The following is a 20,528-nucleotide window of genomic DNA, read 5'->3' on the forward strand; positions in this document are numbered from 1 at the left end:
TAAAAATTCCTTTTATTTATAGACGTCTTTTCAAGATGCTCAAAGATGCTTTACACAACAAGAAATAAGGAATATTTACAGCTTCTTTCAATAATGTTAAACAGCTTCTGAGCAGAGACTAAAAATCATCAGACCTGTATCAGCGGGTCATGAGAAGGTTCATCTTTGTTTGTTTGTTTTTTACATTTGAGACCTACGGTAAACACAGCTCTGATGATGGAGATGAAAAATATTCATATAACCAGCGACGTCAGAGTGCCTGTACAGGTTGGACGGCTCCTCGTGAAAAAAAGTCATCATCATGTTTCTCTTGGGCCTCGAGGCCGCATGTCAGATACTCGGATGAGCTCTGGTCAGAGACACGTTTGGACAGCCCGGTTTCTGTTGCTCTTACTTCAGCATTTATTATCCCTGAGCCACCAAGTAGCTGCATGTTGAAGCATGTAAGACTGAAATATTTTATGCGGAGGATGTGAACTTTTAAAGTAAAAAAATCAAACAAGTAAATAAAGGATGATTTAAAGATTTGATATGCACACAAAGACATTCACATGCAGTATATACAAACATACTTTTATGTACATATACTCAGTCATATATACATTTAAAGTAAACAAATGCTTGTGCAGAAGAGGAAGCTAAAACTTCGTACAAAGATCAACAGAATTACATTAAATAAAAATAATGAGGAATAGAAAGGCCACAACAAAATGAAGAAATGTAAGTAAAAATAGAGATATATTATCAGTAAAGTGTACGTTAAGTTAAGTTACTACAATTCTAATGTTGTAGCAACTTGAGGTGGAGTTAATTTAACTACTTAGTTTGATGTATAAAAATGCCTCATCATTTGTTGGATGTTCAGCTGTTTTGAATTATTTAAAGGGGAAATATTCTGCACATTTCCAGGTCTATATTTATATTCTGGGGCTCTAATGGAATATCTTTGCTTGATTTAAAGTTAAAAACTCCTTATTTATATTATACTGGCTCTTTATGCAGCCCCTCAGTTCAGCCTCTGTCTGAAACAGGCTGTTTTAGCTCCTGTCTCTTTAAGGCCCGCCTCCTGATGAGCCCACACTGCTCTGATTGGTCATCGTCCAGAAGCTGCCCCTCAGTTCCGGAGGCTACGTAAACAAACAACAGTAGTAGGATTTCACTTCTTTTTCTTGTTCTTTACTCGAAATGGAAACTTCTCAAATAAATCTGTACATGTTTGAGCCCAAATCCGATCAGAAAAATGCAAGTGGACAATGTGAACAATCCGTTGAACGACTTTAGCAACAAAGGCTATCTCACGTCAGTTTGATGATGAAATAAAGGTGATATTACAAACGAAGCTTTCAGTGCAGGTTGAAGCCGTGACTTTTGACTTTCAACATACATTTTTACATACATTCATCTCAAGTTTTGGAACTTTAACCATGTTTAACGTAGACATCTGACATCATAACAGTATAAAAATGACAGACAATCACAAAAAGCATGATATGTCCCCTTTAATGTAGTGAAGGGGAAGTATAAATCAGCGCAAAATGGAAATACTCAAGTAGAAATACCTCAAAATTGCACTTAAGTACAGTACTTGAGTTAATGTATGTAGTTGATTTCCTTCCTTCACCCATTCCTACTTCCTCTCACTGAACTAGAAATGTCTGAAACACAAAGTCTCGTCCTAAACTATGCAGGACTAAGTGGACTACGGCACATACGTTTTCTGAACAGTGACAGCCAGGAACGGATCCAAAGATCTCTAGTGTGTTGTTGAGGTTTTCAGGTCTGGGGTTGTCATTTTTCATGAAGTCTCCTCCTCAACAACTACATTATGAAACCAGCGTTCATTCCACAGGAAAATAAGCCCTCTGTGCAGCAAAATCTCTCTTGCAGATACTAACGCTTTTCCCTGAAGAGAGACCTTGAGCTCTGACTAAAGACCTCTCTGATTATTCCTCTCTGCCAGGATTTGGGACACCCTTCGCTTTCATTAAACAATTATCCCTGACAGGCGAGGAGGATGCGCAAATCAGGTCCCAGGCCCGCACCCACACTGGTCCCACGTGGACTCTTTATGCCAATCTGACATTAACTCAGCAAGCTGGAAATCCTGCCCTAATTGGGGCCTTGTTAGAGGACCCCTCGAGCATTGGCTCAGGGAACGCTTCCAGTAAATTGTGCTCTGGGGTAAAAGAGGGGAGAAGGAGGGGAAAAAAACAGAAGCTGTCTTTAAGGTGGTCGCACTTTGAACGTTAGTTTCTATCTTCAGTAATTGAACCTGATTAGTGTGAGTCTCTGGGTGAGGAAGCACCCAAGGGTCCTCTGGTCTCCAGGGTTAAAAACATTTCTTCCCTCTAAAAAGGCAAAACCAGGAAGGCAAACTTTACATTGCACAGCGAGTAGTTAGAAGGTTTTTAACGATACGTAATATATATGTTTTTTGGAATTTAAGCTGGCAACGAACGTGATCTTCATTATTTTTTTAGTTGGACTATTTGCATACTTAAAATATATTTCTCACACACTTTTGTAACTTTCAGGGTAAAAAAAAGCTTATGATAAAACTGATACACAACAAAAACAACAAAAAGAGACCCAAAACAATACATTTTTGGACAATTACAGTCAAATTTGGTACATTTCACGAAAATTGATGCAGCAGAACCAGAGATATCATCCTTTTTGTTTCACACATTATTCTTTCTTGTCAAAATCTGGCACCTACATTAAATCTACATTACCCACAATGCATAATGACTCGATTCACTCGACTGTACAGATTTGGGTGTGTTATGCTAGTAGCGGCTAATGTAGCTTGGAGCCTCCAGCAGAGATGAGGAGCAGCTATAAAGGTCTGCTAACCTCACTTCTTTCTAACTCCACGCCTCCAGATTCATTTTCATTTTAAAAACTTGTAGTCTTCAGCCCCAGCCGACGCTGACTCGAGTGACATCACTTAAGGCAATTTATCAGATTTCACACAGCAGCTCCCTCTGGAGACACAGGAGGCTTTATACCAGTTTTTTTTTCAGATGTGCAGTAGTACTCACGCGGTGTTACTGTGTGTTCTGCTGTGTTACTGTGTGTTCTGTCGATGTTTTGCTGCTATGTTGCGTGTGAGGACACTGCCATGTCAGCAGCGTTTCCACCCTGATCCCCGGGTGCCTGCGCTGAGCCGAATGCAGCTGAGTGAGCGTTTTGACATGGCTGTCCCTGCACTGCCAACCCCCTCTCTCTCTCTAACACACACACACACACTCTCTCTCATACACACACACACACACTGCCCTTCGCTCAGCTCCCAGCACCATACATGCTGCTGCCGCTGCTCCATATGTATGACGGCCTCTGGGTTCAGTCCAGGTACAGTGTCCCTGGGTGCTTGTCCAAAAGTCTCAGTGTGAAATTCACGGGGCGTCCACCTCCATCTCACCTCAGTGAAAGATGCTCACCTGGCCTCAGGTCGCTGCAGTAACGCTGCAGTTTGTGCTGCAATGCCGTAGAGGACATTAGTATTCTCTCAACCTTTATTTATTGATGGAAAGTCAGCTGAGCACCATGTTGTTTTGCAGTACTCACATTACACATAGAGTTTAACCGTTGTTAGTTATCTCATTTTGTGCTCTTACATTTGATGGTTTTCATGCAAAATAATAAATTAAACTGTGGAGACTAAACTTCTTCAAAGTTTAGTTCACATTGACTTCTGTTGTGCTGACTGTGTGGAAGAGTTTTGTAAAAGTGAACTCAGTATCAGTGGTGGAATAATAGTATTCTGATCCTTTACTTAAGTAAAAGTATCAATACAGCAAGTATTATGAGCTTGATGTAGTTAAAGTATTGCAGTAAAAGTAGTGGTTTGGTCCCTCTGACTGATATATTATTATATATGACATCATTAGATTATTAATAGTGAAGCATCAGTGTTAGAGCAGCATGTTACTGTTGTAGCTGCTGGAGGTGGAGCTAGTTTCAACTACTTTATATACAGTTAGCTGGTTTAGTCCAGTGGTTCCCAACCTAGAGGTCGGGGCCTCTCCAAAGGGTCAGCAGATAAATCTGAGAGGTCATAAGATGATTAATGGGAGAGGAAAGAAGAAAAAACAAAGTTCTGATACACAAATCTGTTTCCAGTTTCTGGACTTTTTCTCTAATCTTTGATTTTTGCTGAAATATTGGATCATTTGAACATTTATTGAAATGAAAGCATGTGAGAAGTTTAGAGGGAAAAATCACTATTTGGTGGAGCTGTTAACAACTCATAGACATGTGAAATGTGACCCCGACTACACACTGCTTTTTGTAAGACGTCAAAAGACAAAAAGGTTGGAAACCACTGGTTTCATCTTTAACAATGTGTTGTATTTTAAAAGCTTGTTATATTATCCATTGTGTCAAATCTTCATCTGAAAAGTAACTAAAGCTGTTTAATAAATGTAGTGGAGTAGAAAGTAGAATACTTCCCTCTGAAGTGGAGTGGAGTGGAAGTATAAAGTAGCATCAAATATAAATACTCAAGTAAAGTACAAGTACCTCAAAATTGTACTTAAGTACAGTACTTGAGTAAATATACTTAGTTACTTTCCACCACTGCTCAGTATTGAGAAATGCATGTTAACAATTGTAAAACACCTGTCATGTCACAACTCTACATACTCCGATGCAGCAGGAGGCGCTGTGCAGCTTTTACGCTGCGATCCGCCAATAAACACGAAGACGACGATGAAGAATTTATAAAACCCAAAGTTGCAGAATAGAAACTGTTAGTGGAACATCGTTGACGTGACCGGACCGACCGGACCCAGACCACGTCATCGGTGTCTCAGTACGGTTGTCTTGTTTGGACCTCACCGGTGTGTTCAGACCTGCTCTGATGAAGCTTTGCAACGGGGGAAACGAATCAGAGTCTGAAACAACTGAACTAAAAACAACGCAGGTTTGTAAACTCCCAGATATTTACATCTGTCCACACTGTCACGTGGTTATCAGCTGAGTGTGTGATGTCAGTGTCAGTCAGTGTCAGTGTGTTGGTTTGTTTACAGTTACAGGTGGTGTACGGACACTGAGCAGCGGATGTGGCAGCAGGACACAAACAATCACATGCTGCTTTGTGTGTGTGTGTGTGTGTGTGTGTGTGTGTGTGTGTGTGCGTGTGTGTGTGTGTGTGAGGGAGAGAGTGAGTCTTTGCATTTTATAACTTTTTCATGTTATCTTTTTTGTTTTATTTCTGTTTCTAACAGGAAAACTAGAGAATGATCAACTCAAACTGCGCCCTCTCTTTCCAATTCCCTGCTTTCTTTTCTTTCCTTGTTTGTTTGTTTGTTTGTTTGTTTGTTTCACCAAAAAAATTAGGCTACTATTATTTCAAATGTCAATATGATCCTTTAAACGCCATAAATAGTGTTTTATTTCAATCTTTGCCACAAAGAGCGCCGTCTTTTACCGCACCAGTAGGCCTGTACTGGTTTTAATATGTTGCACACTGGGCTGGGTAGTAACTCGTTACAAGTAACGCAAATGATTAAAAAAAGTGTTTTTTTAGGACCTTTTTAAGGACCTTTTTAGTAACTTTTCACGTTCTCTTTTAAACGGCACTTTTACTTTCTACTTTAGTATATTTTAGGCCAGTAATCTACTTTTAACTTCACTCCATTTGCCATTTATACCGTCGTTACAACTAGTCTGTAGTTGTATCTACTATGAATCTATTATGCATTTTATTACATTAACTGAAATAAGTTGTCATCCAAGCTGTGTGCGCTCGGGTTACGCAGCAGAGCTTTAACTTGTCTCCTTTGCTTTGTGCCAGATATCAATGAGCTGGACAAATGCAAAAAAAAAAAAAAAGAGAAAATCAGGCAAATAACTTTTCAATTTAAAGTTTGGTTGTTTTACGAATGTAACAGTTATTCAAATCCAGTAACTACACATTGTGCCACTGTGCACCCTGCAACCCTTTTCACAAGTCGGTAGAAATACTTTCACTTTCTTTGAAGGGCGTATTAAAAAAAAAGTCTATGCAGAACAGATGTAGGCTTCACACTGAATAAACATCTAAATCAGACGATCACTGTATGATTCTGATGTATTAACAGAATCCTCTCGTTAATCTATTTCTTTTCTCTAATTCGCATTAGTTGTTATTTGTTTTATAGAGATGAATGATGGTGAATTCATTAAAAAGAATGTGACCGGTGAAACTCAGCTTGGCTTTCACTCAGCGGGCTTCCAGTTGTTATCTACTCAGGAAACACACATAGGCAGAGAGCAAATATGGGCGGATGAAACAGTCCTGTTGGGGTTTCCGCGTGACGCACGCGCCTCAACAATGCGCCGCTCCCATGTTATGACCACAATGAGTCTTTACACTGTAAAGATTATGCTTTAGGAATAATCATATTGTTTTGAGTGCCTGTGCTATTGGAGGAGGCAAATCATAAGTAGCGCCCTTCATATCAAAGCAAGTGGTTTAGTTGGCTACATGTCCATATACAGATAACAACACATACAGGCAACAATAGCAGGCTAGACAGCTAGCATGTATGATATTTTAAAGCGATACCTTCATATAGATTTTTAAAAAATGAAGTAAAATAAATAAAAACAAAAGTAATAGCTAAATTACAGATAATTAACATGTAAAGCAAAGTGCATTCCCTAGAAATAACCATGTTGCACAGTGGATTAACACTTATTATTCCAAAAAGAGACTTGACTCACACTCTTCATCAAAGACTTGAGATGTGGCTTGTACTTGCATAAACTGACACACTAAACAATATTAAACACGAGGTAACTTGTACTTGGAGTAGTTTATTGACCAAGTACTTTTATACTTTTAGTTGAGTAGGTTTGTGAAATGGTAATTTTTTACTTTGATTTGAGTATTTTTTATGGGAGTAATTGTACTTTTACTCGTGTAAGAACATTTCAGTACTCTACACACCACTGGTTGCACAGTAAACATCATATAGCGGTTTTGATGTTGGATATTAAGACATTCGACCTTGTTAACCCTCAATAATTGTTGAGTGAGATCATCAATCCTCACCAGATTTGTTGTGCATTAAAGAATAAAACTGATACAAGGAAAATAACAGGCTGAAGTTAGGGACTGTCTGTAAAGTACATTTATATTTCAAACTAGCTTTATTGTTCATCTCTGAGTCCACCTACTGCGCGCACATTCCCTATTTTTATAGATTAAAACCATGAAATATGGACTAATAAGGTGTTACAGCATTTTTTCTATAATTTATTTAATCTGAGACACTTGTTTTAATCTTGGCCTCCTCCCACTAGATGCACAATCCCCAGCTTTTCGATAAATGCATTATATTAGCTCAGGGGGCGATATCATGCAATATGGCCCAATGAACTATTACAGCCTGTTTTTCCCAAAGCTTTCCACACCTTCTGTCTGAGACTTGTCAAACCAGCTTTTTTTCATCTGGGCGTCCTCCAACTAAATGTTCCAGTTTTTAGATAAATATCATGCAATATTGCCCAATGAGCTACTGTCTATATATATTACTGTTAGAATAATGTATATAAGGATGTGAATAAAAAGCTTAGAAACAGATGTGGAGAAGAAAAGCTGTCCGATCTTCTGCTGTTGTCCATTGAGAAGGACGTCCCAATTGACCATAACGAGGCCGTTAACATTTACAAACTCATAGCCAAAAGAATTCTCCTTTTTATTTCAACAATCTTGCTTCTTGCAAGACAAGACTGCTCAAAGCAGCTAATTTTACAAAATGTTAATACAGTAGTTCCATGTTTTTACTACAGATGTGTTTGAGAAATAAAGATTTAAAACGTTACCCATTCTCAATAAATTATATTACAGTTTAAAAAGTAAATCCTCTTGAATACAGATGTATTGTTTTCCTTATATTCAGATTCATAAAATGTTTTTTAATTTATTCCTCTTCTAAAATAAATGAGATAAATAAATGCAGAGAGCATGAAAAACTAAATGACCACTATCTTTATGTCTCTACTTTACTTACAGTAAGACTGTCAGCATTAAAAATGTCTTTCACTCTGTTTATGTCTCAATGTGTCTGTATGATGAAGCTTTATAAATCCATTAAACTAAATCCCATAATGTGAGTTTATTCATGTGTAGGCCTACAGCACTGGAGAAAACCCAGAAAATAATTAGAAGATATTTTCTGGACAGTGTTTTGCGTTCAAAACCTTAAATTTTCTGTTTTTCAGTTCACAATTATTTTGTCTTCTGTTGTCTCTGGAGTCAGATCTGAGATGTGTTTAATGTGTCAGAGGTGTCATCCACGTGTAGTTGTGTGAGGAGTGAACTGAGATCAGCAGGGAACAAATACAGATGTTCTGGATGTCTCGTTTCCATGGAAACCACTGATTCTGCCCTGCCTCCTACAGCCTGTGTGTACACACCGCTGTTCACAGCACATTTGCAGTGCTTTTATGAAGGCTACTGTAGGTCATCTAATTTAAGTTTCTACCAGCTTATCTCCAGCAGGGTTCACATCAGTGAGTAATCTATTATATCATCTGAACATATTTCAGAATCTCTTTTAGTAATTATCATAAATTCATATTTTTTCTTTTTTGCAAAAAGGAAAAAGGAGATAAGTTTTGATGTAAAGATGCCTTTCCACCACTAGATGGTGTTATTGTACAAGATTTATGATATGTGATCTGTTGCTGAACAGTTCTGAACATATACTATTGTACTATAAGCTTTTAGATTTTTTTTTTTTCAATTATTATTTAATTAATTATTATTTCAACCTCTTTTAAGGTTAAAGTTTGGCACAGCAATGCAGAAAATGTATAAGTAAAAGCAGAGTAGGGAACTTCACCTATTAACAAAGATGCATGAAAAAGGAAAGAAATATGAAGGGATCAAGACTCCAAACTTTTTCACATCAAGGATCCCTAAACTGACACAAATTAGACCACAGACCCCCATCTGATTAGATGTTTACTTTTAGATGTTTTATTAAAGAAAGCGTATGAAACCCATGACCAAAACAGTCGTTGTGTTACTTATGGATGGAATTACAGTGAAAAGAAGTTATTCCCCTTTTTGCTGGGGAACCCCTGAAACCCTCTCAAGGATCCCTGGAGGTCCCCAGACCCCACTTTGAGAACCAGTGCTATAAAGAACAAGCGCGTTTTGGATCATGGCCTTCAGCAGTGTCTGTTTAGGCGTACAACACACCACAAAGAACACATACACAGGATACTTATGGGGAGATTTCAATTATATTTATTATTGCTTTGGGTTATATCATTAAGTAATTTGTGCTTTCCCGACAGCACTTGAAGGCAGCATCAGGTAAGCATTTGTCAGGTGAAAGTGTGCTGCTGCCTGGACTTTAAACTTTAATCGATATCACACACAGTTTCAGCTTCCTAAATAAAATCAACTGACTGATAAGTCCTGAATGAGTTACGTGCAGAAACGGGCATGTTTTAACTTGTTGATGTGAAGTAAGGAAAACGAAAGTAACAGTTGAGTCACACCCATGGAAATTTTGCCTTGCATAATTACTAACCAGGTGATTTAATCATTTCAACAGATTCAGTGGACTCAACTCATGCGTTGTGATCTCCAGCACAGTAAACGATCACAATCCTTATTTATTTATTTTTTATCCATGCAGGTAATACGATGGTGAGGCTCTAACAAGGAAACAGCACACTGAGACAAGAAAAATGGCTGCGCCAAGGTAAAGTTCGAATCTCTAAGTTGCTGCTACTGCACAGAAAATGAGGGAAAGGCTTTTAATACTTTAACAACAAAGTGTCAAAATGGTGGAAGTATGTTTTCCTGGAAAATTTCTATGTAATTTGCAGGTATGTAACGGTTATTTTTAGGACATTTTACAAAATTGGTGATGCAGTTTGGTTCAAATTTGGTTTATAGTTTGGTTCATATGTTAATTTGCAAAAAAAGGCTTAAGTTTGTGTGTCTTATGATAGCATATTAAGTTGTTTCTTAAAAACTGTATATTAGTGAGGGTCTGTCAACAATTTCAGTAGCACTTTTACTTTCACTTTTTATTTTACACATCTCTTTCTTTTCTACTAATTTCCAGGACATGTTTAAAATGCCAAGGCACTTACCATCTCAACCAACTTCACGCTTTCTTCAGTTTTTTCTTATAATTTGTCGCCAGTTTTAGGACACTTTTCTGCAAAGTGGCCTAAAGGTTAACTGTTTAATATTTGCAAATTACTCCAAAAATTTAAAAGAAATTAATATAAATTAAAGGACCTGTAAAACAAAGTGTTACTAAATAATAATAACTAATAACTTGTTAAAATATTTATAAAGATGTTAAGAAAAATCCAATATTACTGTTTTTTTTAACCCTCAGTGCACACTCACATACCTGACCCATATGGGTAGTAAATATAGAAATATATAATGTCTTTTAAACATTGTATTAATCATTGTTGTATTAATCATCATTGTAAATTAATCATACAGTTTAAAATATACTATACTGCAAATAATTATGCCCAAAGAATGAGTAAAATACTGCGTAATGATGGCAAAAATGAAGTTTTCTGAAACCTTGAATTCAGTTGCTTTAAACAGTGACTCACTGTGAAACCATGTGTGATCTGGCGACATCTGCTGGTGTATAAGTGTGAATGCAACAGCAAACCAAAAAAAAAAAAACACCCTTTGTAGGCCTTTTTCACAGCTGTTCACCTGTTTACACCTGGTATTAACATCCGTCTCGGGTGATCCGATCACAATTGGACAGCTTTAAGTACGTCTGTTTACACCTGGCATTAACATGCGTCTCCACATTCATCTTGAGTGACCACCTGTGATCAGATCTCCCCGCTCTATATGCAAATAAACACGGACATCATTTCCATTCGCAAACACCAAATTCGTTTGTTATTATCCGGCGAGAGAACTGAGAGGGAAGGAGAGAGAGAGAGAAAACCGGTTAAGGGAACGGGAAAAACAGGAAAAAACGGGAGGTGGATTACGGTTTTTTAATTCACATGAAAAACAAATTAATTATTTGTTCATCCTGTTATCAAACAAGTTGAACAGCTTTGGACCTGGAGGCAGCAATTCAATTCCCTGCCTAGTCTGACAGAAAATAGAGGATGTTGGTTGAGTGGGCGTCCAGGACGCATCTGCTGGTGTATTTGTGTGAATGCAACAGCAGACAAAAAACAGTGATACACCCTTTGTAGGCCTTTTTCACAGCAGACATTTGTATTTGTCACGGTAAGAAAAGCACACGTGTTACAGATGTTACTGAAGCCCCAGTAAACTGTGACTGTGACAATACCAGGATCTTGACACTGCAGTTACATTGAATTTAGTCATCATTCATTTTATTATTTACATGTCATTTACATGTCAAAATATCCTCCATGAAAAAGGCCTATTATTATGTAGAAAAGTTGTTCTCAACCTTTTTGGCTTGTGACCCTTAAAACAAAGCAATCTCTACTTGTGACCCATTGGCACTGGTTATATTGGGGCCTGAAGAGGTAAAATAATACATTATTTCACAAGCAAGTAAAAAAGTGTATAAATAAAGTGTATGTGTCTATATGTGTATTTGTGTTAAGTGTGAACTTTTCCTGCTATGGGCATTATTATCAGCTAACAAAAATTCTGGCTCAGAACTGAATTGATTATTTCTGTCATTTAAGAACATTAAAAGCTCAGCTGAGAGTAAAGGTTGGACTGGAGGGCAGAATATTTTCAGCAGCTCAGTGCTGACAAGACAGAGGTTCTGGTTTTTGCCCCAGAAAAGGTTGCCCCTGTGATTATAAAAAGTATTGAGCCTCTTTCCTCCGCTGCCCACTCCAACCTGCGCAATTTAGGGGAAATATTTGATCAATCCTCGTTGTTCGACACCCATATAAAGCAGCTGACCAGATCTTGTTTTTTCCACTTAAGAAATATCAGTAAATTGAGATCTGTTGAACTAGAAATGCTTATATATGCCTTTATCTCTTCTTGCATTGACTACTGTGACATACTATTCTCCTCTCTTAGTATCTCTGCCCTTGATCGTCTGCAGACGATCCAAAATTGGGTAACCTGTAAGAAACAAGTTGGCGTTTTTATGTTTTTATTGTGTATTTTATACTGCAGACTGTGGTTTTTATTGTACTGTGTTTGTCTATTTCGCACTTTTTAATCAAGTGACTTGGGTGGTCACCTCATCTGTTATTTCTTTCTTTGTTGCATCATGCTAATGTAAATCATTTTGTGACTAATGTCTATAGAAAGCTCTATATAACTAAATTTTACTTACTTTACTTACTATTAATCTCTCTAGCTCTCCTTTTTCATTCATGACACAACTATTTCTGTCACTCTTCATGCGAACAGTCGAGTGCAACACTATGAATGTCTTACAAGAGAGACTGTCTGAAAATGTGCGCTGTTATCCCTGTATTTTAATATTGCGTTGCCTCCATCCCCCTTCCCTCTCCGTGACGGTCTGCCTGTTGCTACAACACATTTGTCGTAAGAACCAGTTTTGATCGACCATAAATAGACCTTTACTAACTGCAGCTGAGTGTCATAAACATGTACAGTACATTTTAGAACAATATATAATGATGACATCAGCATAAAACTGAGACTCAAAGTTGACAACTAATGTTATTAGTGTTAATCATAAACATTAGAGGATCCAGTGCAGATCCCTGTGGTACACCCCTGGGGAATTATAGCAATTTTGACATAGAAACATTTTATTGTTTTATTGTTTTTTACTCCGTTGGAGTGTTAGGACTACTTCAGAGCTGTGTGCTCAGGTAGTGAGAACCAACAGTTAAGACTTTGGATTAAAAAAAACTGTCAGGCAATTTTCAGTGCTGAATATTTTTTGTCAGCAAATGCAGAATGGTAGATTCTGCCAGATCTTTCTCCTGTACTGGCACAGAGCAAATGTGGAGCTGTTTGGTTTACTCCACATTAACAGTCCTGTTGATTGTTTGAATTTATTTTGAAATCTCACACACTGGATGTTGTTTTGTTTTACAGAGAGGAACTACAGGAGGCCTTGTGCCAGTACACTACAGATACCCTTATCTGCATTGACACAGTGAGAGGATTCTGTGAGAAGATCTCTAAATGGATGCTTGGGAGGGAAACAGAGTTAAACATGATTATGGACATTAAAATCAGAGCTGACAAAATTGACCTGAGCATCAGCCATGTTACCCAGTCAGAGAACAGAGGCAATGCTTTTCTGGAATATATGAAGAGCAAGGTGACCCATGTGACTGCAGACAGCCGGCGTGAAGAGCTGGAGCAGGAGCTGGCTGCTGTGCTGAAGGACACTCTGGGAGGCCTGGAGAAGCTCGACTGCTTCCTGGATGCAGTGGAGAGGCTGGCGGTCACCTCGCTGCATGTGTTTAATGAGGAGAACCGGGTGTCGCATCTGCCCCAAGAGATCAGCCCTGACACTGTTCAGGTTGGCATCATTGCTGCACGGCGGGTCTGCCCACTCCTCCTCCAGTTTAAAAGAGATGCAAGCATCTTCTTCCTTCCCAAACTTCAGAATGTGGAAGTGTTCGCATATCAGTTGGACAGATACATCCAGACCACCCAGAAGATCTGTGACACATTAGAGAAAAGGTAAACTGACACTTCATTTTCAACAGCACATTCTGTTCTTTAAAATAATATACAGATTTGGAAAAGAAACAATATCTATTGTAGAAAGTAAGTGGAACTGTGTCGTTCACAGCTGTTTCAGTGAGTTTTCCCTGAAGATGGCTATGAATACTGTGGTAGACCTCGATGTGAATATGTCTGAAGATGACATACGAAGGATGCTTTGTCACATTAATCAGCTTGAGGAAATCAGGTAAGCAATGCTCCTGTGTTTGACCCACAGTATAGAAAGATGGGCGTAGCGAGGTGTGATGTCACCTATTGGTTTTCATTGGAGCCAGTGTGAAGCCCTGTCGCAACACTGAATGGTGCACACTTGGGTTAACACTAGCACAATTTAGTTAAAGTAGCTAACAGGGCAGGTATCATAATCAAGTAACATCAAACTTACTGAAATATTGCGACAATAGTCAGACTGAGTGTGAATCCTGGAGCCGGGAGAGCAGCAGGTGAGCCAAATGTCAGTCATAGCTGTCGATCAACGCCCACACAGCAGACACTAAAGCTAGGCTCCTATATCTCTTCAAATCTTGTTAACGGAGCAATAATTTCCAAAATGACTGCCAGCACATTCATAAAAAGGTCTGAATCAAGCAATTATTGTGACTTTGATGAAAACAATGATTGACTCTGTATTTCTACAGAGAAGTTGACACTTCTGGAATGGGAGTCAATTGGAGCCAGCATTTAACGGCCATCACTGGCGTTGCACTGCATGTGCTTCCACATTGGCTTCAGCCTCAAGCTGATGTAGTTGTAGTTTGTTTTGTCCCCAAATATTATGTTAGCACGGTTGTGCACAGTGTCTGTAGTTACAATAATGTAAATTTAATCAGCATGAATGATCCTCAAAAGACTGTTTGATAAATACTGCAAAAATAGGTGTATAGTGCAAAAGTATGTGTTTGCTTGCTTGATGGCATCCTACTCTGCAGAAAGGTCACAGTCCAAGCAATGCTATAAATCAATCTCTGTCTTGATTTTATTAGATATGCTTGTGGCAACAGCGCAGTGGATATTAATGTCAGTCTGTCGGACTGTCAATGTACCACTTTGGTTCAGATTGAAATATGTCAACAACTATTGGATGGATTGCCATAAACTTTGCTGTAAAACATTCATGGTCCCCAGACAGTGTCGTCTAATGACTTCGGTGATTAGGTCTAAATCCACAGTGTGTCCACACAGTCACTTTGTTCAAAAATGCATTTAAAAGTTGATCTGAAGCTTATATGAGGCTTCAGCAGTCTGAGTTAGTCTTATCAAGTGGATATCTACATTTACAGTCTTTTTAGCATCAAATTCCCACTGAGATAAACTTTTGTTTTTGCATAGAAGAATGCTTGTGGATTTTCACTTACATTGTAAGTGCATTATGAAGGGATCTTCTAATGGCCAGTATGGTCAGGAGAAATGATTATGGCCAGAGAAACCTATTTCAATGTTCATTTGGGCACCTGACTGTTATTTTAAGGGACGTAAAAAATTGTGAACCCGTCCTTTTAAAGCTAATTTTCATTCAGACTTTTGAGATGTGAAATCTTCTTATATATTCTTTTTTCTTTTCTCTTCATCAGGATGGACCAGCACTTCCGGATGGTGTTCTTGTTCGAGGAGGAATCATGTCGTCACTTCATCAGTGAGTTTGATGAACGACAGCCCAGGATGCTGCAGTTTCTAAATGACCTGGAGGAGATTGCTGTTCAGCTAGACAGGATGAATAAAGGGGCAAAGATCTCCAGCGTGGCAGGAAGCTCGGTTGGCGCGGTTGGAGGTGTTCTTTCCATCATTGGTTTGGCATTAATTCCTGTAACAGCTGGAGTGTCTCTTGCTCTGACAATGACTGGGGTGGGGCTGGGAATTACCAGTGGAGTTAACAGCGCTGTCACCACAGCCACAGAGATTGGAGTCAACCGCACATATCAAAAGAAAGCCAGTGAAGCCTTCCAGAGCTTCATGGAGGATGTGCAGAGTCTCCAGGATTGTCTGGACGAGGTCACCAACAGGGAAGCAAGTCAGATAGATGTGGCTGTGGGAGTAAGCAAGGTGCTTTGTAAAGTTGGTCTTGTTGGAAAAAGCATAGATTCACTTGCTGATGCTGCCTCTGCTGTTAAGATGTTGAAAAGTGAGGAGCTGATTGTAGGTGCTGGTAAGGTGGTGGCCCAGGAAGGTAAAGCATTACGTAATGTACCCAGAGTGGCGTCAGATATCCCAGATATTGGTCAGGCAGCAGTCAAAGGGCCCCTTGCTCTCACCAAGTCAGCCAGGGCTGGTCTCATTGCACTCAATGCTCTTTTCGTTGGCATGGACATCTTCTTCATCTGTAAAGACAGCATCAGTCTGGCCAAAGGCAACGAGACCGAAGTCTCACAGTTCATTAGAGCCAGAGCTGCACTTTGGAGCTCAGAGATGGACTCATGGAAGAAAACTCGCGATTCGCTGTGTCAGGGTCTGCTGACATCAGAGAAAAAACAAGTTATCCTGGAGACACCATTTGAGCCAGAGATGGAGATCAAGAAAGATAAAGAAACAGAAATGGAATTTCCATCTGACGAAGTGGATGAAAAAGTGAAAGAAAAACAGTCTTGTGTAATACAGTAGAACAGCTGGAAATCTTTGATCAGTGTTGAACATCATTTAAGTCTTTGAGCAATTCTTAATTAGCTGCATTTCTAATGACATGAACTGATGTATTGAGTGTATGATTTTTGACTGGATTTATATACCTTTTGCCAACTTTGAAGCTTGTTTAAACACATAATGCATTACATCTGCCATTCAGTGATACATTTGACATAGAATAGTATGTGAAAAATAAGAAAACTACTTTTAACGCAAGAGTTGTCATTTTCTACCATGTCCAATGCTTCAGTGTATGTTTTAATAACAGAGCACAATACTTAAATTAGATTGTATTAGAATAATGCTAGGTGCCTTTTCTGCTTCATTTATCAGACACCAAGCAGCCAAAATAAATGTGTTTTGATGTTGTTTTTTTTGTGATATTTACTTAACTATCTCTGAAGATATAGCATCACTTATGCTGTAGCACTTACTTTCCTGCACTCATCTGTAAATAATACTGTATTTTTGCACTTCTGGTTGGATGCTAACTGCATTTCATTGGCTTTGTACCCGTACTCTGAACAATGACAAAGTTGGATCTAATCTATTGTTTCATGAAATGGAGGCAGTTTTCAAAGATGTGGTGTCCATGGAGATACCTGCTTTTGTCTTTGCAGTGTCTTATTTTTGTAATGTTTTGATTTTATAATGAAACTATATCACTGTTTTCACTATTTTTACTATCTTGTTATTCTGACTTGAGAAAAGATCTGTATTCAATAAATGTATGTAAATGTAAGACACAGATTGACTTTCTTTCTTCTCTTTGTCTTAAACTTTTAGTCTTGTTTAGTTTAGTTTAGTTTGGTAAGTTTTATTACTAAAGTACTCTACTTTGACTTGACTTCAACCACTGGACACAAGATGTCTCCTACTTCACTGTAAAGTCCATTCTCAGTGTTTGTGCTCTGGAGGCTTCAAGTTTCCACATCACACCTGTGTAAGTTGCATACTGGACCATGATTGGCTGCCAACTGGTTGTGATGTCACTGCTTGTACCATGGTACCAATCCTGTATTTACATTTTTTATTAGTGAATTCAATTTTTAACTTGAAGTTATAAGATTTGTATCATCAATGGAAACAAATCTTTGCAGACTGACTGGAAAGACAGTTTGCTGAAGAGAACAACTTTAGGTTACAAAACAAGTGGAGTTTTCAGAATATGCATAGAGCCATGCAATTTCAGAGAACGTTTTTTACTCTGGCATGCAGACTTTGCTATCTGTTGAACAAATTGCAACTTATTTTAGTGACCAGTATTCACACGGGGACTTGACAAATTGACATGGAAAGGTGCATAGTGAGTCTACACCACAGATCTGTGTCTCAATACTGATGCTCATTTTATGTGGCCAGTTGCGGGACCTACACAGGAGGTGGGAAGACTTTTCTCATTTGTGTTAACAGACACGTCACTCATAATCATTAATCACTGCAGACCCCTCACACCCTGGACATAACCTGTTCCACCTTCTCCTCTCTGGTAGGCGCTACAGACCACGTTACACCAAAACCACCAGACACAGTTTCTTCCCTCTCGCCGTCACACTGATGAACAGTTAAATCAGTCATCCATCACTGTCAAATATATATTTAAGCAGGCTGTATACACTGTTCACAGACATGTACACCTGCATATACTGGACATAACTACTTACTATACGTATAAAAAGTAAATTATTTTTCATTCAGTATTTATTTCAGCAGTCTTACACACCTTTACACTACTTGTTGACAATCTACAGAAACTGTTAACCTGTATATAGACCTGTATGTTGTTGTCCATTTGTTGTTTCTATATGTATATATCTATTTTTTTCACCTACTGGCTTGTAAATAATAGTCATACATTTATGTTTACATATCTCTGTTCAGCTTGTTGTCCTTGTTTTGGCTGTATATCCATGTGTATCTCCTGAACATTGTTGTACATTGAGAGCCACTGGAATCTGGAGTCAAATTTCTTTTATACATAAACATACTGTACTTGGCCTCTTGTGACAACCTACACAAAATTATGTCCAGTCACTCAGCACGTATACAACTTCCTTCACAGCTGTGTAGCAGACCTGCAGAGGTCTGATGCTGATTTCCTGTAAGTCTGAAATACAATTTCACATGGTAGTCAAGGTGGCCTAAACCTCCTCAAATAGAAGAAAAGTGGGGAAAAGTCTGTTAATCTTTATTTGCAGTGATAATTTAAACCAATCAAGCAAAAAGCAACAAAACGTCATACATGTGGTGTAGCAGCATCCCAATGTCAGACAGCTACCATGACAAGCTTGCAACTTGTTCTTAAGCAGGATCAAAAGAGATCTGCTGAGCTGACATGATGTAAATGTAAATGTAGAAAATTAGAAAAAATACATAATCATCTCAGTAATAACACAGTAATACGGGGTAACAATAGGCTAATCTACTCACAATAAACACATTATATAAGGGTCATATCCTATCAATAATAGTGGGATAATAAGTAAAATGTCTGCATTTTGAAAACAGTAATGATTGTTATATTAAAGGATAACGCGGGTGACTTTCTATATTTATCTATTATTTCTATTATTATCTATTATCTATATTCCTCTGTGCTGTAGACCTCTGCTGTTGTCCAAAACTATAAAAACAAGTCAGTGAGTCAAACTGCTGCACTGGTTGACATGTTCTTTCACCAATAAGAGTTTGGGTATGTTAGTTTGGTTAAAAACGGCTCCAAAGACTAATAACAGTGATCATGTTTTCTGTCTAAGCTACTTTTTGACCCATGAAACACTTTTACTTAGATGCTGTGTAATCATTTTATTAAACATTGAACCAGGAATAGAAAGTTTACTTGTTCATTTTGGTTGTACAGAGGAAGACACTGAGACAAAAGGAGAAGATAAACAGACTAAGCATAAACTGGTAGCCACAGAAAAAGAAAGTGTAAGTAAGAAAACAACAAGACAGAACAGCAGCAAAGAATCACAAACCGAGTCAAAGTTTCATGGATGGAAACAGTGAAAACATAACAGTCGGTCAAATAAATAATGTTTTCCTTTCCCTTCTGGCCAAAGTGATGTGGAGGTTATTACAAACATTATTCAGAATTTACATTATATCAATTAATTCACGTGTTTATATATTTACAAGTATGAAATATTTAACACATTTTAATGCGTCTGAATGATGAACTTTTATAAATCCACTAAACTAAATCTTATAATGCCAGTTTATTCATGTGTAGGCCTACAGCACTGGAGAAAATACAGAATATATTTAGAAGATATTTTCTGGACAGTGTTTTGCATTCAAACATTAAATTTGCTGTTTTTCAGTTTAATTTGTCTTCTGTTGTCTCTGGAGTCAGATCTGAGATCTGTTTAATGTGTCAGAGGTGTTATCCACGTGTAGTTGTGTGAGGAGTGAACTGAGATCAGCTGGGAACAAATACAGATCTTCTGGATGTCCCGTTTCCATGGAAACAACACTGATTCCGCCCTGCCTCCTACAGCTTGCGTACACACCGCTGTTCACAGCACATTTGCAATGTTTTTATAAAGGCTACTGTAGGTCATCTAATGTAAGTTTCTACCAGCTTATCTCCAGCATGTTTTACAGCAGTGTTTAATCTATTGCATCATCTAAACATATTTCAAAATGTTTTTAGTAATTATCATAAATTCATATTTTTTGCTATTTTTCAAAATGGAAAAAAAGTGATACGTTTTGATGTAAAGATGCCTTTTCACCACTAGATGGTGGTGTTATACAAGACTTATAATATGTGAACTGTTACTGAACCATGCAGTAAAAAAAAGTTTTGGACATCATTACTTTATATTACTATCAAATATATTAGTAACATATTCTATTGTATTAATCATTTTTAGATTTATAATATTAATGATATTAATAATTGTTATTATTATTTACACATCAAAGGGCACCTAAAAACATTTTTCACTTATTTTTTTACCTCTTTTAAGGTTAAAGTTTGGCACAGCAATGCAGAAAATGTTTGAGTAAAAGCAGAGAAGGGATTTCTGGCACAACTTCACCGACTAACAAAGATGCATGAAGAAGGAAAGAAGTATGAAGGGGTCAAGACTCCAGCAACACTTGTACTACAATGCAGTGGTTCTCACACTTTTTAATGTCAAGGATCCCTAAACTGACACAAATTAGACCACAGACCCCCATCTGATTAGATTTTTGCTTTTAGATGTTTTATTAAAGAAAGTGTATGAAATACATGACC

The 20,528-nt window shown here is 37.9% G+C and overlaps 1 protein-coding gene across 2 annotated transcripts; it reads left to right on the plus strand.

Annotated features, from left to right (window-relative positions):
- The first annotated feature begins 4,708 nt into the window (after window positions 1-4,708).
- On the plus strand, window positions 4,709-17,003 carry LOC122966124. Of its 2 annotated transcripts, XM_044330118.1 has the most exons (5): window positions 4,709-4,930; window positions 9,648-9,713; window positions 13,025-13,621; window positions 13,734-13,853; window positions 15,238-17,003. In XM_044330118.1, exons 2-5 carry the CDS (start codon window positions 9,700-9,702, stop codon window positions 16,259-16,261), a joined length of 1,755 nt encoding a protein of 584 aa, XP_044186053.1. In that variant the 5' UTR covers window positions 4,709-4,930; window positions 9,648-9,699; the 3' UTR covers window positions 16,262-17,003. The 2 variants fall into 2 exon arrangements, with proteins under 2 accessions (XP_044186053.1, XP_044186052.1); XM_044330117.1 differs by lacking the exon at window positions 4,709-4,930 and having other exon boundaries at window positions 9,273-9,713.
- The last annotated feature ends 3,525 nt before the right edge of the window (window positions 17,004-20,528 follow it).

This window comes from Thunnus albacares, chromosome 17 (assembly GCF_914725855.1).
Source record: "Thunnus albacares chromosome 17, fThuAlb1.1, whole genome shotgun sequence".
NCBI lineage: Eukaryota > Metazoa > Chordata > Actinopteri > Scombriformes > Scombridae > Thunnus > Thunnus albacares.

Coding starts and splice junctions, on each gene's coding strand:
- LOC122966124 (XM_044330118.1), top strand. Junction 13,622..13,733: donor TGTGACACATTAGAGAAAAG/GTAAACTGACAC, acceptor TGTCGTTCACAG/CTGTTTCAGTGAGTTTTCCC. Junction 13,854..15,237: donor AATCAGCTTGAGGAAATCAG/GTAAGCAATGCT, acceptor TCTCTTCATCAG/GATGGACCAGCACTTCCGGA.